Raw genomic sequence first — 19,641 nt, 5'->3', positions numbered from 1 at the left:
AACTGGTCCCGATGGAACATGTCACCCATTGGACATCAGTGAAGCTCTATCGTAGACAGGAAAAAAAAAAAAACAGGTTTGAGATCCACAAACACTCCTCTACAGTATCAGTTCACTGTTTTATTTTTTTATTTATTAAATTTGAAAACTTCAACTGAAACTCTTTGGACTAGATGTAAAATACTGTTTCTCATGTGAAAAAATGCCGCGAGAATAAATAAATGTGGAAAAGTTTGTCTGAAGATGTTTGTAACCAATTTTTCATCCTATCTGATATGAACCAGAAACTTGGCCAGTTCCTCGACCGACCGCGTGATCTGACGTGTGCCTTGTTTATAAAATAAGATTTTTGGTCTAAACGAGACGATTTTGTAAAACTATACTCAAACCAGCCAAAACAAAGTGTAAACCATGGCACATTTATTTGGTCGTGTAGTTTTTATCCTGCCCCCATCCTCCCTGCAAACATCACCTTGAATTGTTCTCTTTACCACGCCCCCCTGCTCTTCTAACCTGCCACCTTCCTTCAACTTTTTTTTTTTTTAATCATTTTAATTTGTTTCTTTAACTTTGCCTCAGCTTTGTTAATTTTGTTCAGGCGTCCTCCTCCACATCCTCTTCAAACTCCCCCTCTTCCTCGGCCGTGGCGTCCTGGTACTGCTGGTACTCCGACACCAGGTCGTTCATGTTGCTCTCGGCTTCTGTGAACTCCATCTCGTCCATGCCCTCGCCGGTGTACCAGTGCAGGAAGGCCTTGCGGCGGAACATGGCGGTGAACTGCTCAGAGATGCGTTTGAACAGCTCCTGTATGGCCGTGCTGTTGCCAATGAAGGTGACGGCCATCTTGAGGCCGCGCGGCGGGATGTCGCAGACCGCCGTCTTGACGTTGTTGGGGATCCACTCCACAAAGTAGCTGCTGTTCTTGTTCTGGACGTTCAGCATCTGCTCGTCCACCTCCTTCATGGACATGCGGCCACGGAAAACTGCGGCCACCGTCAGGTAGCGACCGTGACGAGGGTCGCACGCCGCCATCATGTTTTTGGCGTCGAAGACCTGCTGGGTGAGCTCGGGCACCGTCAGGGCGCGGTACTGCTGGCTGCCTCGGCTCGTCAGAGGGGCAAAGCCGGGCATGAAGAAGTGGAGGCGAGGGAAGGGCACCATGTTGACGGCCAGCTTCCTCAGATCGGCGTTCAGTTGGCCGGGAAAACGGAGGCAGGTGGTGACGCCGCTCATGGTGGCCGACACCAGGTGGTTGAGGTCGCCGTAGGTGGGTGTGGTGAGTTTAAGAGTGCGGAAGCAAATGTCATAAAGGGCTTCGTTGTCAATACAGTAGGTCTCATCTGTGTTTTCTACCAGCTGGTGGACCGACAGGGTGGCGTTGTACGGCTCAACCACCGTATCTGAAACCTGAGAGAGGAAGAGCATCAGAACATGGATGATGAAGGTCAGTTTGTATGCTCCTCGCATGTGGAAACAAGTCACAGGAAGCTGCAGGTCTGCTGAAACTCAAAATAAAAGCTTAAAAACTTTTCTATTTGCTGCCTTTTATCAAAACATTTCATTCCTCACAGCAGTTTATTTCTTGCATTATTCTTTTAATGCTTCTCCAACCTGCTGTTATGCTTTTAATGTTTGATGTTTAAATCAAACTGTGAAATTGTCTTATACATAAAATGTGATATACAAATAAAGCAGCCTTGCCATTTTTGCCAAATGAGACAAATTTTGTGAGTTACCTTAGGAGAGGGCACCACACTGAAGGTGTTCATGATGCGGTCGGGGTACTCCTCTCGGATCTTGCTGATGAGCAGCGTTCCCATGCCGGAGCCGGTGCCTCCCCCGAGGGAGTGAGTGAGCTGGAAGCCCTGCAGGCACTCGCAGCTCTCAGCCTCCTTCCTCACCACATCCAGAACTGAATCCACAAGCTCCGCCCCCTCCGTGTAGTGACCTTTGGCCCAGTTGTTTCCTGCTCCACTCTGACCTGGGAATATAAATATGTAAATTAGTACAAATCAAGCCTTTTTTGGTAGGAATTGTTCATTATTAAAACTCAACTTCAGAGTTTAAAAAAAAGTTAAATCAAGATCTTTGACAAACATCACAGTGAGCTGAGGCCTTGTGTAGCATTATTCTGGGACATTACAGCAGGATCAGTTTATTAAATTTAAGTTTGAATTCAAGTTTGGATCCTTTTTTTAAGACTGATGTCTGACCTCAAGAGGAAAAAACAGCCACATCACCAACTCATCCGATTCTTACCAAAGACAAAGTTATCCGGTCTGAAGATTTGGCCAAAGGGTCCAGAGCGGACTGAGTCCATGGTGCCTGGTTCCAGGTCAACAAGAATGGCTCTGGGCACATACTTCCCACCTGCACATGACATGAACAGAACAGTAAGCCACTGTAAAACCTCAAGTACAATAAGGAAACAATAACAAAATCAGAAATAAACACATTTGCACATTTACATAATTGTGTATGTTTAGTTATTTCAGCCAAATGAACAAGACTCTTGTAAGAAATTAAGATAAAATCATTAAATAACAAATCAATCTACTCAAAAAGTACAGGGTAGAAGCAGAGCGGGTACAGAAGTACAAGATAAATGAGAGTTATGGTGTTGGAGAGCAAAGAGACAAAGTGTCTCAGAAGAAATTAGTTTTTTGCGATAACATCCCAAGAAGGTAAACAGGGATACTTTTACCTTATAAGATAAATATCAGGCAAGAATTCAGTAAATCGTCATCTTTAATCTCTGTTGGACAGGATTTAAGAAAAATTAAAACATATGGACCAAATTTCTTTCAGCCAAGTAAAGCTAAAACTCAATACGAGGGTGCAGAATGACGGCTGACGTTTATGTGCAATATCAAAAGTGGCCACTAGATGGGGACAAATATTCCAATCCCATTTAAACTGAGGACATTTGGCATGACTGAGCTTTAATACAAGCCAACACTCAGTTCTGAGCTGCTGCAGTGACTCAGTTTTTCCACAAGAGGGGGACCTCTCAGTTCATTGTACCAAGATAACCCTAAGTGTGTATACACTGTCGTCTGGGCAAACTCACCTGAGGCTTCATTGTAATACACACTGATCCTGTCCAGCTGCAGGTCACTGTCTCCATGGTAGGCTCCTGTTGGGTCGATGCCATGCTCATCACTGATCACCTCCCAGAACTAAAAAAGACACACAAGCAAATATTTCATTAGTACACAAACTGCACTGTTCACAGATCAACTTAAAAAAGATAATGTTTTTCTGTTTTTGAACCACAAACTACCCATTTGCTATTTTATCTGATAACATTCTGTATTTAATAGTTTTTCAGTCACAGTTCAGGGAATATTTCTGACAAAGAGGCACCTTTGTGTGGTTCCTCAGGTCAGAAAAAAATAGTTTTCTGTGCTTTCAGAGGACAAGTTAACATATAATTAGGTTTTCCAGTCACAAGACGACCTGAAAACAGCAACATGTTCTGTGAGAATGTCGTTCCTTTAAAATGACTGAAGGAAGGGTTTTATGAAACAGCCACTTTGGGGCCAACAGCAGTTTTTATCAATTTTCTCTAATTACGATACAGACTAAAGGACAAGCTGCAGGAACTAAAAGGTACAAGCATGTAGCGACCTAATAATAATTAGGTATATTATTAGGGAAATTTGTTCTCACTCCAAAAGCCAGTCTGAAAATACAATAGGGGTCATCACTTTGACCTTTTGAAAAAAAAAAGCAAATATTACCATATTAAAGCTCCAGATAATCTTTAAAAAAAAAAAAATCTGGTGATCAACACCAATAATTAATGAATAAGTTTATCTAAAGCTGTTGGGAAGTGGAACAAAATTCACATTAAAATCTTCCAAACTATAGTTGGTCTTCCTTTGCATCTCAGTTTAACTACCATGTTACAGCGATTTTGTACTGTTTGCTTCAGACTGGCTGAATTCTAATGCCTTCATCAGAAAGACAACAAAGTTTGGTAAGACCACATTACAATCCACAAAACCCAAACATTTAAAATTTGCCTTTTGTACAGAAAAAGAAAAAGAGAAAGCTGAGTCATATTTAAATTCAAAAAGCAGAAATCAACAAGTTTACATGAAAACTGTTACCAGATGTTGCACATGACACAAGTTAGAAACACTGAAGTTGATTAGGATTCTGATCAGGATGTTTTTATTTATCCTTAGGGAGGTATTCAATCTCACATTGCTGTTATTAACTGATTCCACTCTGGAGAGTTGGCATTAAAACGTTTAATGTTATGCTGCACAAAACGCTTAAAATGCATGTCCAGAAAGAACAAAACGTCTCTGGATCAATAATTACCACTGCAGCACAGGAGGAAGAGCATTTCAACTAAAAAAAAAAAACAAGAAAAAATATCTCACAATAAGAGTATATAAGCAAACCAAAGAAAATCTAACATTCCTTTGTCCTCATCTGTGATGAAAGACTTAAAAAAAAAGGAATGGCAAGCTCCTTTTAATTATCCCAAACTGGATTTTTCCAGTTCATTCAGTGAATCACACACTTGTTTCAACATGACGTACATGTCTTCAGATTGAAGTTTACTTGTTCTAGTCGTAGTCAAAGGGTCAGTAAGAGCAGAGCTTTCTCAGAGGATCCAGTCAGCTTCAGTTTTACCAGCCGAGACGTTAACGACAAACTCAGTTAAGAGCAGAGACTGTCACACCAGCTCAGTCAGCTGACCCTAATCTGAGCCACAGACTGTCTGTTTAAGGGAAAGAAATGCATAGAAGTACAGGGGTGGTGGGTCCTCCTCCAGGTTTTATGAAAGATTTGAGGCCAAAAGCAAAAAAAAGCTAAAAGTCAGGTTTTTAATCGTCACTACTAATCACAATTTTCTTTTGCTATCCCTGAATTCATCCCTCATGATCACCATGGCAACAAGCTGATAAGTTTATTTGTTTTGGGGCTAAAGGATCTTGACCTGAAAACACTAACTGGTAGATTTAGCAAGTTACAACCAATGTGGAATAAAATGAAACAGACTAAATCAGTAAGTTACTTCTGGCTGATTTAAAAACATTTACAACAGCAAAGTACAACATTAGCAACAACTTAGTTATTGACATTTGCCTCAGACTGACTAACATTTTATTTCAATCAAGTCTGAGATGTTATCCAACTGTACAAGAGAGCTGAGTAGATTTTGGCTGGATTGTATAAGTGAGTGAATTTAGGCAGTTAATCCACTGCAAAACGTTCATGACCTCAGCCTCACTAAGTCCGCTGTAAATACACTTGGCTTCACTGATCAGGACCACTGAGCAGCGAAGACTGAGTCACCTCATATGTTGCTGCTACGCCTGTTGTATCCAAAGAAACTCAGTTGGATTTGTTTATAAAAAAGGGTCAAATGAATGAATATAATTTAAATAAATTATGTTAACTATCCATGAGATTCACAAGACTTTGATTGTTCTGCTGTAACAAAGCAGACTGTTTAAATCTGGTTTGAGACAACTAAAATCATCTTGATTAACTAAAAGTCTACACTGATAACTTCAATTAGATAGAAATGTTATTAAAACTGATATGTGATCATCTTCATTGACTTAATTTAAGTTGATTAATTTGGGTTTTCTGCATTTCTAACATGTAACACAATTATGGAAACTAAGCATCAGAATTTGTCAAAGCCTAGAATGATGCACATTAAAATATATTTGACCTGTCATGTGCAAAAAAAAAAAAAAAAAGCATTACATTGGTTTGCATTAACTGGTTGTTGCCGCTCTCTTTAACAAACTGTTGGACAGAAAGCTCCAGAAAGACTGCAAGATATTTAAAGTGCAGCAGTGAAATTGCTGTTACATAGAAACACAAATAACTATTGCAAACAGGGATTTCAGGGTGAGTACCGGTTTGGGGGCCCGGGGCGTGTGCATGTGACACTGACGGGAAATGCAGCCATTTAAATGACCTCATCTGTGCTTTCAGAGCACACACTGAGCCTCTTGTTATCTTACCTCCTTCTCCCTCCTCTGGCTGCGTTCCTCTCCTCCGCCTAAGCAAATTTCTCCTTTCTTTTCACCCTCTTCTTCTCTTGTATTCCCCCCTCTCTCTGACAAAGACTCATCAGGCAGCAGACAGCAGCTGGCCCTGTGAGTTTGGTCGACTTTATTATTAATGTGAAGAGAAGGGATTGGGTGAAAATTAAATAAAAGAAACTATAACTATACTATATTCTTTTTCACCAAACCCTGTATTGGCATTTTTAAAACAGAATAACTGTTGAGATAATAATGCTTATACAGACTTTCTGCCCTTTGTCCATCTTTTATGATACATCACAGGATACTGCAACAGGGATTTATTGGACCTTTCTAACAGCATTTGGTTTCAATTTTGAAATAGGATTAAGTCAGATACTCTTTTTAAATTGTGTCTGCATGATGTTTTCATGGTAAATCCATGACACCCCCCAACACACACACAACGTCTAGATTTATTTAATTTATTTATTTATTTATTTTTTTTACCAATTCAGTGAAAGAATTGCGAACCGTAAGGCTACATAGTTTTGGGCTAAGTTACATATAAAACCGTTAATAACATATTTAAATCAAGCCATTTGCTTTGGTCTTACGATTACATCAGTTGCTTTAAAAAATAAAACAAAGAAAAGCTCTTCTAAAGGGCAAAGCAGCGAAAATGGCGAAAGGCTAAATTTACTTCAGAAAAAGTGGATTAAACTTGATTTAACTGTTTTTCACCTCCTTACTGCTTCTTACCTTTGCGCCAATTTGGTTGCCGCACTGGCCAGCCTGGATGTGCACAATTTCCCTCATGATGGATGCCTCTAAGTTATAAAAGTAAGTTTTAACAGATTTAACTGTCTAACGTTGACCTACTGTTGAACTCTGTCTGTAGAGACGGGGAATAGAGTGTGGTAATGCCCAGAAATCCAACAGGCTGGCATAAAAACGTGTTGGGACGCGCCTATTACGTCTTCCATACTGATGATTGGCTGCTTTCGTTAGACACCCGATGCTGATTGGTTAAAATGTGATTTTTTTTCTCCCGTAAGGGGTTTCCCTAACTCAAAAGCAAGGACCGGAAAAGGATAGGGAGAGGTTTTCATCATTCCTGCCCTGTTGGAGTACCAAACAAAACAATATAGAATAGAATAGAATAGAATAGAATAGAATAGAATAGAATAGAATAGAATAGAATAGAATAGAATAGAATATGCCCATTTTTAACTTTTGGCAAATTTGCAGAAAAGTAAACTTCATTACTTTTGCATCTGTAATTTATAAGCTGTATATATGTAAAACAATATGTATGTTTGTTAGTGCAATTAACACAACTTTTAATTACGGAGAAGTTTAAGCGAAATCGACTAACATTTACAACAACAATACCTGATAATAATCTTCTGAAACTGAATTTGTTTCAGAGATAGCAGAAAAATTCTGGCTGAAATCTTGCTGTTTGGGGGACTTAAGTTTAGGTCCAGTGCAGGCATGTACTGAAGACCGTTTGATAGCGGCTCTAAAGACCAGGTGCAGCCCAAAGGCTCAGAGAAAATTAAGATTTGGGATATGTCTGTCGTGTATAGGGTCACTCAAAGGCTAATAATGTGGTCCAAATGAAACTGCAGATATGTGACGTGTTTTGTTAAAACACTTCAACTATTTGGAAGGCATGAGCATCCATTGTAATGTATCCTTATTTATTTGTTTGTTTTTATTTTAGAAAACATTTATCTTCTTCTTGGTTCCAACAATTACTATGCCGTCTTTGCATTATTATAATTTTATAGGGCTTAAATGGCCAGTATGTGGCTGCATTCTGTTTTTGTTTGCTTGTTGTGTAGCATCCTGATTTTGAGAAGAGCTTAGAAAATAAACTGAAGTGAAGTGGGGAAAAATAACTAGTGCAGTCAACTCTCAACTCTTGAAAATAATAAATACAGTACTTGAATAGCGCTGAAATCGCGCACGAATTCAATTTATAAACTATTATGGACGGTTAAAAAGGTAGCAGTTCCCCACCACGTCGCTAGATGGCAGAAGCGTACAGTTTGGTCGGTAGGCGTGCTGCATGCGAGACGCTGAACTGCAGTCAGTCACTGTAGCATCATAACGGAATAAGCGTTACCAGGGAAAGAAACACATACATTTTAAACAGAACATACTTATACTTATCCATCTATTTAACCCCATTCAACCCAAATTACGTCGTTACCTTCCTCAACGGTAAGTATTCGTTCATATTCCGTGTCTTTCCACATCTATTCTCGACTGTAAATGCATATGAGGCAAATACACGTAGTAAATGATTAAATAGCTAGTTGCTAGCAATTTGGATTGAGTAATGTATACACACATTTAAAGCTCCTAATGTTCATAAAAAGGCAACTCTAAATGGTTTTACTCTTCGGACTTTTCTTGAGGTTTTTACTGCGCAGCATTTGCGTAAATTAGATTTTAGGTCTACTGGTCTGGTCTGGTTCCCATCACAGCCCCTCCCTTCAGTGTGGGAGTCATAACATCACCAGCTGGCAATCATTTTCATAAGGTTTTACTTTGGAAATATGGCACATAAAATGTGTATTTTTAGTTTGATCGATACCATGAGCATCCACAGAGGCGTTTTGCTTAGGTGGGGTCTTGATGTTGTTTGCCTTTATTGATTTTTCTTTCACTTTAATTGCGTTTCAGTCTAAAGGAAGATCAGCAAACATGTTCTACACTTGTGGTCCCAATGAAGCTATGGTGGTGTCAGGTAAGATGATGGCCTGCACTGGCTAAATTAAATAAAATCACCAAAAACAGGTAAAAGTCTTGAGAAAACCCACATTTCTTGATATTTTGACAAGAAAACAAGTTTAGCAATATATTTAAACTTGTCTAAAAATAGTATATGAGGAAAACAGTTTGCACAATTCTTATAAACTTATTAGTCAACATTTGATACAACCACTCTTAAACACATCCTGAACCCTCTTGGACAAGCTTTCTTGTAGTTTTGTAAGTTTTCCACAGTAACAAAGCAGCTTGAAATGCAATTAATTGCCAGTCACTTGTACACACAACGCTGGTTGAGTTGAATTTGGTGGCTCAGGTGAAAGATCTTCAGAAAACCTGGCTCAAGACCTTTTTAAGACTGCCTGGAAGTCTGATTCTTTGGAAGCAAAATGCAAAAAAAAGGAGAGGTGACTTAAAACATCACTCAAGCTTGGTCATGTACACTGTCTGATTTATTGCCTTCATCATCATCAGGCTTCTGTCGTTCTCCTCCAATGATGATCGCTGGCGGCCGAGTGTTCGTCATCCCATGCATACAGCAAATACAGAGGTAACGAAACACCGATGCTGGCTTAGCAAGGCCTTTTTTTTAAATGAAGTAGCTTCATATGAACACATTGTTATGAACTGGACTAATTAATTGGACTTGAATTACAGGGAATTCTATTGTATTGAACTGTATTTTTAAAAGGGCTTTGAGATTATTTGGTTGTGATCTTGATCCAAAATAATTGCTTTGGCACTTGCAGACATTTTAATGACTAAAACAGCTGGCAGCTGTCTTGGATTTCCCTTGTTAGTTAGAGTTGATTTAGTTTGCTGGCGACGGTATGTAACAAATGACACACATATAATGGCAAATGACATTACAAACCGAAAATATATCTAACTTAAACATATTAAAGAGCAATTATTTTCTGATTAAAAGCCCAGCATGTCTGGGAACATTAAAACAATTGCCATGTCCATGTTAGTAATAACTTATTTTTAACATATAGTTAACTTTTCTTTTTATCTTCCTACCAAATATAAGATTAGGTCACACTTTAAACTGGCCACTGATGGGCCTTCCAGTGGGAATGCTTCTCCTCCAATCCTTATTCCAGCTCATTTTAAAGCACAATTAATGCTTTTATTATAGCTGATCCTCCACAGTCATCCACTCAGTGCTTGCAGCTCTGTATGACAAAACACAACGGAAATATGACTCGTAAATGTATACCATTAGAGCAAATTACAGTCCATCAATAATAATCTTTGCCCTAACTTCTTACTCTGCATCTGCAGGATTTCTCTGAACACTCTGACTCTGAACGTGAAGAGTGATAAGGTCTACACTCGCCATGGAGTTCCCATCTCTGTCACTGGGATCGCTCAGGTAACCAGCAGGCTGCAGCATGGGCCTCTGCAGACAGAGACAGTAGAGAAAACAATCACTAATGACCATTTTTAACACTAGTAAATATGTTGATACAGTTAGATGTGATCAGAGGATTTCTACATACTCAAGTTGTCCATTGTAACTTTTCAATGACTCACACACATCTGAGTGTTTAATATGTCATAAATAAGACATGTAATACTATATTTGCGCATAACATTGCATCATTTATTTTAATGAATCAAGCAGCTTTTATAGAGCATAAAAATTTAACCATCTTCTAATCCAAATATAGACTCTGATGTCATCCACGTGTGGTTTTATAGTTTTCATTCAAAGTGTTATTTATGTGCATAGAAGACCAGCTCCTTTAATAACAATCAAACAACTCCTTTCTACAGATGAAGATCCAGGGTCAGAATAAACAGATGCTGGCTGCAGCTTGCCAGATGTTCATGGGGAAGTCAGAGCCAGAGATCGCTCAGATTGCTTTGGAGACGCTGGAGGGACATCAGCGAGCCATCATCGCCCACTTGACAGTTGAGGTAATGACAGAGCAGTAATTAGAGTAACAGTAACACCACATCTAGACCTTTTTGTAAATATTTAGCTGGTCTGAAACAAGTTCCACAGACTGAAAGGGGAACATCGACAAACTCAAACATGCTTTTAGGTTATTTTGGTAGTTATTTTATGTATTTATTTATTTATTCCAGCTTTCTCTTCACAGTCGCCATCTTTGTTTTACAGGAGATCTACAAAGACCGTAAGAAGTTCTCAGAGCAGGTTTTCAAGGTGGCTTCCTCAGACCTGGTCAACATGGGCATCAGCGTGGTCAGCTACACTCTCAAAGATGTTCATGACGACCAGGTATTTCTTGGCGGTTATATAAAGACAGACTTGAGTGAGAGAAACATTCCTAGCTTTTTGATATCTAAGCAGTGTTGTTGGTTGCAAGGTTTTAAAAAGAAAGCAGTAAAGATCTGATTCGGTCCTTTCTTCTTCCTCCCGCTGGTACACAGGATTATCTGCACTCACTGGGAAAAGCTCGGACAGCCCAGGTTCAGAAAGACGCTCGCATTGGAGAAGCCCAGAATAAGAGAGATGCTGTGATCCGGGTGAGACGCTTCACTTTGTTTTTATTCCTGACAAATTCCGACAAGAACCTCATCACTACAGACGGTGGGAGGATTTATTTGATCTGTTTAATAATAAATTCTGAAATTTGGTGAACACAAAGTTATGTTAAAGGAATCTATCAATTTCCTTTTTCCTAAACTGCTTTGCTGACTGTTTTGTTTTTATACTGGTCTCTACTTTTAGTATCTTCCATGTTTTTTTTGAGGATTTGCTGTTATTGATCTCAGTTGTCCTCATTTCTGTCTTCCTCTGTGTCTCTCTGCAGGAGGCTCATGCAATGCAGGAGAAAATATCTGCTCAGTACAGGAATGAGATCGACATGGCAAAGGCGCAGAGAGACTATGAGCTGAAGAAGGCAGCCTATGACATAGAAGTGAACACAAAGAAGGCTGAGTCAGAGATGGCCTACCAGCTGCAGGTGCTCACAAATAAACTAGAAGTAGTTGTGCATGCCAGTGATCTAGTTAAAAGGGCTACTTAGCAATCATTAACATGTTTATTAACCTGATCTGGTATTTTATATTTAATGAAGGAGTGCATTTTGGTGCATATGTCTGTATTTCGTGTTTACCTTTTGCAGGTAGCAAAGACGAAGCAGCGTATTGAGGAGGAGAAGATGCAGGTCCAGGTGGTCGAGCGGACGCAGCAGATCATGCTGCAGGAGCAGGAGATCACCCGCAGGGAGAAGGAGCTGGAGGCCAAAGTGAAGAAACCTGCAGAGGCAGAGCGGTACCGTCTGGAGAAACTGGCTGAGGCTCAGCGGTGAGTTGCAGGTTCATTCTCAACTACAGCTAGTTTTCCTACGCTCCCGGATATATGTATTTTCAGATCTAGTATCAGTGATTTAAGGCTCTGTTTGCAGTCAGATAGTCTTTTTATGCTTTAGAAACCTCCTGACTGCCTGAGATAACCTGGACGTGCTGTATGTGAATAGAAGACCTGAGAGCCTTTAAGTAAAAGTAAAGGAGCTTAAATTTTTTATCTCCTTCGGCAAAGGAAACATAGAACCGCCCTATATGAAAGAGAAGGAGACTATTTTAATCCTATTTCTTGGAATGTCGTTCAAAGTCATACTAATTAGATCCATATAGGTACATATGAGAAGAAGAAGGTGAACTGGAGCTTCAGGGATTGATTTTCACTTTTACTTTAGTAACCTGCTTAAACATAAAAGATAGTACACTTATAACATGGACATTTTACTGTATCTTTCTCTCACTGCAACTTTTAGCTGGAAAAAAAATCAATAAAAAGAAAATAAAATAATAAAACTGTGAAATATAGGAAAACCGAAAATGACAAACCTCTTATTTTGTTCTAGTGTTGTTCATCAGAAGTTAATTTTTAACTGTTTTAAGACATGTTTGACACAGTCCAGATTCAATCCAGATGTTTCCAGGTCAAGCTAAAGCTTTATGAAAATTGGTCCAGTTACCTGCTAGAAGTAACAAACTGACTGATCCTTTTATCTCCCTGCTCAGTTTCTGTTTGTACGTTCTATCTCTCCAGCCTGAAGATGATTATGGAGGCAGAAGCCGAAGCTGAGTCCATAAAGGTTAGTTACCGATGTTACAGCAAATTCTTCCAGGAGCAGTCGGTTGGATTTGGTGACTTCAGCACTTAAAACCCGCTGAATATCTACCACCATTCCTTTCCCTTCAAGTGCGTTAGAAAAACCAAAGTAGCTTTTAAATAGTGAAGGACCTGAGGTTTGGTTTGTCCACTCTTTGTGGATCCGTAGATTTAAATGGCTTGTTCTAAAAAAAACACAAAACTACTTATATTTAGGTTATTTTAACAAATAAAAGCTTTATTTTAGCATTTGAAGTTCCCACAATAGATTCACTTATATCCTACAAATTAAACTCTTCTAAAACACTGAGGTGGAAGCTATTCTTTCATCATTTTAATGAAATAGTTTTACCAATTCAACAGTGAAATTTCCTGGAGACTGAAAAGAATTAGATACAGTCTTTCTCCACACTTGCTGTTCAGACTTTCACGTCATGCTTCATGTGTTCTCACAGCTGGAAACATGACAGAACGGGAATCCTGAAATAACAAAGGCACATAAGCACACAGCAAGATATAAAATCTATAGATTACCCTAAAACTGGGCTATTTATCTCAGTTCTGCAAGGTCCACAGCCCTGTAGGTGCTAAATGTTTCCCTGCTCCAACACACCTGAATCGAATGAGTTATTGTGCAGAAATCTAAAGGCTGTTGGGTCCATTTAATTTGAGTCAGGTGTGTTGAAGCACAGACACGTTAAAACCTGCAGGACTGTAGCCCTTGTATAACCGAAATGAATAGCTCTGGTTTAAAAAATACTCCCTAAGAGTTCCCAATATTGAAACGGTAAGATCAAGTCATGTATGATTCATAAAAAGTGGATATTTTTTTATATTCTGTAAATAAAGGGTTGAGTCTTCCTCAAAATGATGAAAATCCTTTTGTTCACTTTGTATTTTCTGGTCCAGTGAGCCTGTCTTGTTACCTCCTTCAGGTTAAAGGTGAGGCTGAGGCGTTTGCTTTGGAGGCCAAGGGTCGAGCTGAGGCTGAGCAGATGGCAAAGAAGGCAGAAGCCTTCCAGGAGTACAAGGACGGCGCCATGGTGGACATGTTGCTGGAGAAACTGCCTCTGGTGAGACACTGTGGATAACTGTTTGTTCAGCTTATTGTTGTTTTCTTCAATCTACAAAATGTCACATATTGCATTAGTTTAAGCTAAGTATTGCTGATTTAGTTTCTATTTTATAAGATTTAATGAATAACTAGTGTGACTTTCTTGCTCTTTGATTGTTATGGCTTCTCTGTTTGCAGTTTTAACATTTTGTGATGTCTGTTTTGCACCAGATGGCAGAAGAGATCAGCAAGCCTCTGTGTGAGGCCAGAAAAGTTACCATGGTGTCCAGCGGAGGTGGAGAGGTGGGGGCAGCCAAACTGTCCGGAGAGGTGTTGGACATCATGACCCGCCTCCCTGATGCTGTGGAGAAACTGACCGGAGTCAGCATCTCTCAGGTCGCACATTTATGCACATACGTCCACATACAGTGTGTTTGTGTTCCTGTCTTTGCTCATACTACTAGGAGCAAAGCTTTTCACGTTTTTATATTTTCATATAAAATGGAGTACTGTATTTAAATTGACAGACTGACTTCTCTTCTGGGTTTCCCTCCATCCTGCAGGTGTCCTCTCGTACAGGCTGAGCAGAATCCACCCAGCCAGTGACCGTGCAGGCAGACCTACTATCCCGCTGCCTGGATTCCCTGCATTCATCTTATCACAGCCTCCTCGTCTCCCGTTTTCTACGTAGCTACGTTCCCCGAGCTGCTTTGTGATGTTGCTGTGTTGTGCAAATATTAATCACCTTTTATCTGTTCTTTTGTTTGTGGTTGTTGATACCCAACTTTGTTCTTAACATGTTAAATTGTCTTTTATGCTCACTGGTACTACATTAACAAGTTTATTCAAATAACAATATTTTAAAAATATATTCTTTTCTACATCAGGTCTGAATTTATATTCATCCATCCAGATTTAAAATGCACTCAGATTAATTCAAATGTAGCCACTTTGCATTTTCACAAGACTTTTTTTTTTTATTCTTTATGTTTTTTTCTGCTTAATTTGCTTTTTGTCACAGTGTGCGTCCATCTTATCGAGAAGATCTTTATCTGTGTCGTTTTGTCTCGAGTCTCCCTCCTTCCCCTCTGTTTACCTGTAACGCCTCCTCCATTACTGCCTGTGTCCACTGCCTTGCTGCCAAACCTTAAGTGCATCTTAGCATGAAAATGTAAAGCAGACATGCTTTCAGCATTCATTTACTAACACTACTAACATTTCTTATGGTAGGTTCCTAACAAAAACCCCTTTGTCAAGTTTTTTCAGCTGTGGTAGGGTCGCAGTTTAACAGCTATTTAAAGTTGTGGCACCTTCTGTGAAGCTTATGGCATTGTTTTGATATTTCTTTTTTTTTTTTTTTCTGTGTCATTGCTTTGTATTTTATTTATGTTAGATTTTAGGAGCATCATTTTTTGTTAACCCAGTGATTGAGGATTACCAGGACTTGCAATGGAGACTCATGCAGGAGGTCTACACCACACGTTAAAATGTGATGTGCATGCTGCTTGCGTCTTCAGTATGCTCTTATCTGACATCAGGTTATTTAGCAGAGACTCTGCATCAGTCAGAACTATTATCCAAAACCTTCACAGCTATTATTCGAGCACTGCTATGGCTTTTACAATTCAAAGCTCTTTCTACTACATTACAATGGTGGTCACTCAGGACATTCAGTTTCCTTTACTGACAACCTCAAAGTACATTTATATACAAAAACACTTCACATTAATGCAGAGCATTTGAACCCTTTTAGATTTTAAATGACATTAAATATAATTTATTGTTTATAACTATAAATTATTAATTCTTCTTCAAATTGGATGCTGTGACCAGATGACCAGAATCAGCCACTAAACTAAAAGATTCTCTCTTTTGCTTAAAAATGTGAAGGTCCAGCTCACATTTAGTATTAAAATGTGTCCTTTGGTAACACAAACCCAAGTAGAAAGCTCTACGTTTAGGTGCACATATGACACACTGCTAGAAAGCTAAAATTCTTGTCATTTTATTGATGCAAATAATTTAATGAGGCCACAGCAGAAACAGTTAAAACCAACAACAATCGGACACAAAAATTAATAAAAAGCCTCCAAGTAATGCACTTTATTATCATCTTTTCTCCTAACAGTCAAGTTCAGTACTTTATTCCCTGATATATTGTTATTGGATGGGTTTAAATTAGCAGGCGGTCATGTCTGAAATTTCACATTTTCCATGTAAACATTGTTGATAACAGTGATTTTATTTGCATGTTAACAGACATATTTGTCTGCCAACAGATCAGATTTTAATGCTTGCTCAATCCATACTGAGTGTGTTCACAACTGCTTTCACTGCTGTCCTTGTGCAACCCCCGTGATGTAGGTACATATCAAATCTGAACATGGCCAATAACAGGAGCATAAGCCTGTATTCGTTTGAGACTTTACCACCCTGACGCTCAGTCATACGCATTAAGTGAGCAGTGCCTTTTGTCTAATCAGATATATAGCAATGGTTATAGCCTGTGAAACTAAAGAGAAATGTGAGATGAAGTAGACCTTCATTCATCCATTGTAGTGATTAGAATAACAAGAGTAATGCAGAGGAATTATTAAATAATGTTTTAGTGTTAAACCCATGGGTTCAAATTTTATGGACAGGATGCTAACTGTGAGTTTATAAGTTCTGTCAGCTTGTACTGCAGGGAACCGGATGTCAGAATGTGTAGTCCTGGTCAGGAAAGATGAAAAGTGAAAAGGTTTGTTTTTCCCTTCTCTTCAGTCTTACTCATTCTTCCTGAAGTATGCACTTATGTATGTTCATTTATATAGTTGTAATATGAATTCCAAACAATCCACTGTATGGAAGTGAACAATCTTACAATCTCAATGCAGCTGTTGCTCAGAATTATATGCTGATGGCGGTTTAGGAGTCAGCCCTGCAGTGTTACTGTAGTCATTCTGAAACTTGCCTTATATCATAAATCTGTTGCACCGTCACCCTCTACCTCACCTCTCCAGCTGGTTATATAAAACACTATGTTTTTTTCTATATGTTGTGTTAGTGAGTCTTATAATGCATCAAATGTACAAGGATCTCACAGTGACGTGTTTTTTGTTTTTTGTTTTGTACTTTTGTATTTATAGAAGTAATTAAGTCTGCTTATTTTATTTTATTTTTAGCTGTGGGACAGTGCAAAGTTTATTTAAAACCTCTGATTCCCATCCCTCTCTTTTGGCTCGTTTTTGTTGTATACACAGCTGATTACAGTACAGCTAAATGTTCTGAAATGACTTTGTTACTGTTTGTTTATTGATGATAAGACTACTGTTAATATGCATGCATTGATACCGATCACACTTGAATTTCATCCTGCTTGAACGTTTGTTTCCAGACTGGACACGTGCATCAACTGAGTTACCAAAGTAGGAGATTACCTGATGGTTAGCTTAGAAACTGAAGTTTAACCTTTGAGCAGCTGTCATGTTTTAAGTGTAATTATGCTGACGTGGCACTTGATATGGAATAGATGTGTTAATGAATTATATATATATATATATATATGATCTTTTATACAGTATCAGTGTAGCACTTTCTGTTTCTCAAGTCAGCACTGTAAACTCTACTGATTCTCACCAAGAGAAACGCCTGTCGTCATAAAAGTAGAAAAGCTCTGGTTAGTTTTAAGTTCTCTGTTATGCTATGTTGATGAAGTTTTATCTAAGTGGAAGTTTCTGTTTTGTTGCAGTAACTGTCAGACTGTCGTTGCATTTCAGAAAAACTGTTAGAAGAAACTGTTATTCTAAATCCTGTACACAATATACCTAATAAATTTCAAAGGGAAAACTGTGTCCATGGTGTTTCTGAAAGTTTTTTTCTACACTGTTTTGAGTTCTGATCCATGCAAGTCTTTGTGTTGATTAATTTTATTGCAGTATTTTGTTTTTCATCAGTGGGGATGTGTTGCCTATAAATTCTTTTAAACTGTTGAGTTTTATGCACATGCAACGTGTGCAGATCATGGCACTGATGATCAAACCACAATAGATGCATAGGTACAGTAAAGTAAAAATCCAACAGAAATACAAAACACCTCAAAAGAAATTAATTTGTATAGGTGCAGAATTCAGTACCAATTCCAAAAACCTTGGGATGCTGTGTAAAATGTTGAGAAAAACAAAATGCAATGGTTTGCTTTTATATTTATTTATTTTTACCTTGTCCTGTCCAGCATCATAGCAGCAGAACGATGGTCTAACAAATCTGCTTTGCCAAGAGGAGCTTGTATTTATACTGAGTACATTTACCATCCATTTACATTTATGGATATAAGGGCCCTCTAGATTATTTAAGCATTATTCTTTTTTTTTTAACTTGTCTATTGCTGATTTTACATATTTATGCTGGACCTGACGAGGGTTGGGGGGGGCGTAAATGCAAGAAAGAAAATGACAGACAAGTGAGTGAAACGATGAGAGAAAAAAAGAGAGAAAAAAGTCAATGATATACCAGATATAAGGTAACAACATCAGCTATTCAATCTTAGCAGAAAAAAATGGACAACCAGCTACTACACCTGTAAGGAAACAAACAACAAAAAACAACACCTGCAACGTCTTTAAAAAACAAAACTGACAGTCATTGAAGCATCTATAAAAAAGACAGATGAGCTGTAGACAAAAGGAAAAAAAGTCACAACAACAAAAACTACAACACAAAGAAAAACATGAACATAACTGTAGTTTCGGTGATAAAACCCACAGCACAAATGTACAAATGCAACCGTCGCCCCCCCAGGAGCACGTATCCCAGCCAGCCCGCCATGATTCGCATATCTAATAAACAAAATAAACAATAGAACATAGACAATATATCAGATGTTAAAACTTTTTTGCCATTTTGCTGAAAATATTAGTGCATTTTGAATTTAAAGACAACCAGCAACACATCTATAAAAAGTTGGAACAGGAGCAACAAATACCTGGAAAAATAAATGGCACTAATAAAAAACTGAGGAGCATTTGACAGATAATAAGGTTAATTGGCAACTGGTCAGTAGCATGACTGGGTTTTTCATTTGTGTTACTGCTGCTCATAAAAGCACATTTACAATACAGAAACGTTGCCACATTTGGGTGTAAACTCCTTAAATGTTCTGAGACAAAGTAGAAAACTTTTCTGTGGTGAGATTAATTAAAAAAAAAATTTTTTTGGGGGGGGGGGGGGCATCCTATCTTATTGGTGAACAGTTAAACTGTCCATCTCTAATGGTATGGGTGTTGCATTGGTGCCTATAACATGCCATGGGAAGCTTACACATCTGCAAAGGTTCCATCAATTCTGAAAAGTACATTGAGGTTTTAGAGCAATATCTGTTGCAGTGTTCACATACTGCATCCATCACAATATGATATATGTTATGATATGTTATTTATGTTAAATTCTGAATAAAATATGGATGAAGGAGATTTGTAAATCATTGCATTCTGTTTTAATTTACATTTCACACAGCATCCCAACTTTTTTTAAATTTGGGTTGTAAATACAAGTAGAAAATCATTCGAGTAAATATGTGTGATTACTAAAATAGTGAGAGACTGATTCTTTATGTGTTTAAGGGACAATAAATTATCCGGAAATATTTGAACACTGGCAAGTGTCAAGTTAACAAAAAGTAGTCAATCTAACAGTGAAAGTTCTAGATTTTGTATTCAGAATAGGGACAT

The 19,641-nt window shown here is 38.4% G+C and overlaps 2 protein-coding genes across 3 annotated transcripts; one reads left to right on the top strand and one right to left on the bottom strand.

Annotated features, from left to right (window-relative positions):
- Positions 1 to 545: 545 nt before the first annotated feature.
- LOC121657025 (tubulin beta chain-like) lies at positions 546 to 6,960 on the bottom strand. Its single transcript, XM_042012379.1, has 5 exons — positions 6,765 to 6,960; positions 3,071 to 3,179; positions 2,260 to 2,370; positions 1,737 to 1,981; positions 546 to 1,407 (listed from the first exon to the last, which is right to left on the bottom strand). Exons 1-5 carry the CDS (start codon positions 6,819 to 6,821, stop codon positions 595 to 597), a joined length of 1,335 nt encoding a protein of 444 aa, XP_041868313.1. The 5' UTR covers positions 6,822 to 6,960; the 3' UTR covers positions 546 to 594.
- A 1,108-nt stretch (positions 6,961 to 8,068) lies between these two features.
- On the top strand, positions 8,069 to 17,766 carry flot1a (flotillin 1a). 2 transcript variants are annotated; one of them, XM_041967222.1, is made up of 13 exons: positions 8,069 to 8,234; positions 8,700 to 8,763; positions 9,261 to 9,336; positions 10,074 to 10,164; positions 10,569 to 10,712; positions 10,918 to 11,037; positions 11,190 to 11,285; positions 11,573 to 11,725; positions 11,888 to 12,069; positions 12,817 to 12,862; positions 13,815 to 13,952; positions 14,165 to 14,329; positions 14,497 to 17,766. In XM_041967222.1, exons 2-13 carry the CDS (start codon positions 8,721 to 8,723, stop codon positions 14,515 to 14,517), a joined length of 1,275 nt encoding a protein of 424 aa, XP_041823156.1. In that variant the 5' UTR covers positions 8,069 to 8,234; positions 8,700 to 8,720; the 3' UTR covers positions 14,518 to 17,766. The 2 variants fall into 2 exon arrangements, with proteins under 2 accessions (XP_041823156.1, XP_041823155.1); XM_041967221.1 differs by having other exon boundaries at positions 8,689 to 8,763.
- The last annotated feature ends 1,875 nt before the right edge of the window (positions 17,767 to 19,641 follow it).

The sequence above is a fragment of the Melanotaenia boesemani genome, chromosome 17 (genome assembly GCF_017639745.1).
Source record: "Melanotaenia boesemani isolate fMelBoe1 chromosome 17, fMelBoe1.pri, whole genome shotgun sequence".
Classification (NCBI taxonomy): domain Eukaryota; kingdom Metazoa; phylum Chordata; class Actinopteri; order Atheriniformes; family Melanotaeniidae; genus Melanotaenia; species Melanotaenia boesemani.
The sequence above is the reverse complement of the archived record's forward strand: the minus strand, read 5'-3'. Positions and strand labels throughout refer to the sequence as shown.

Coding starts and splice junctions, on each gene's coding strand:
- LOC121657025 (XM_042012379.1), bottom strand. CDS start 6,821: ATGAGGGAAATTGTGCACATCCAGGCTGGCCAGTGCGGCAACCAAATT. Junction 3,180..6,764: donor GCAACCAAATTGGCGCAAAG/GTAAGAAGCAGT, acceptor TGTCTTTTTTAG/TTCTGGGAGGTGATCAGTGA. Junction 2,371..3,070: donor GTATTACAATGAAGCCTCAG/GTGAGTTTGCCC, acceptor TGTCATGTGCAG/GTGGGAAGTATGTGCCCAGA.
- flot1a (XM_041967222.1), top strand. CDS start 8,721: ATGTTCTACACTTGTGGTCCCAATGAAGCTATGGTGGTGTCAG. Junction 10,165..10,568: donor CTGTCACTGGGATCGCTCAG/GTAACCAGCAGG, acceptor TCCTTTCTACAG/ATGAAGATCCAGGGTCAGAA. Junction 13,953..14,164: donor TGCTGGAGAAACTGCCTCTG/GTGAGACACTGT, acceptor GTTTTGCACCAG/ATGGCAGAAGAGATCAGCAA.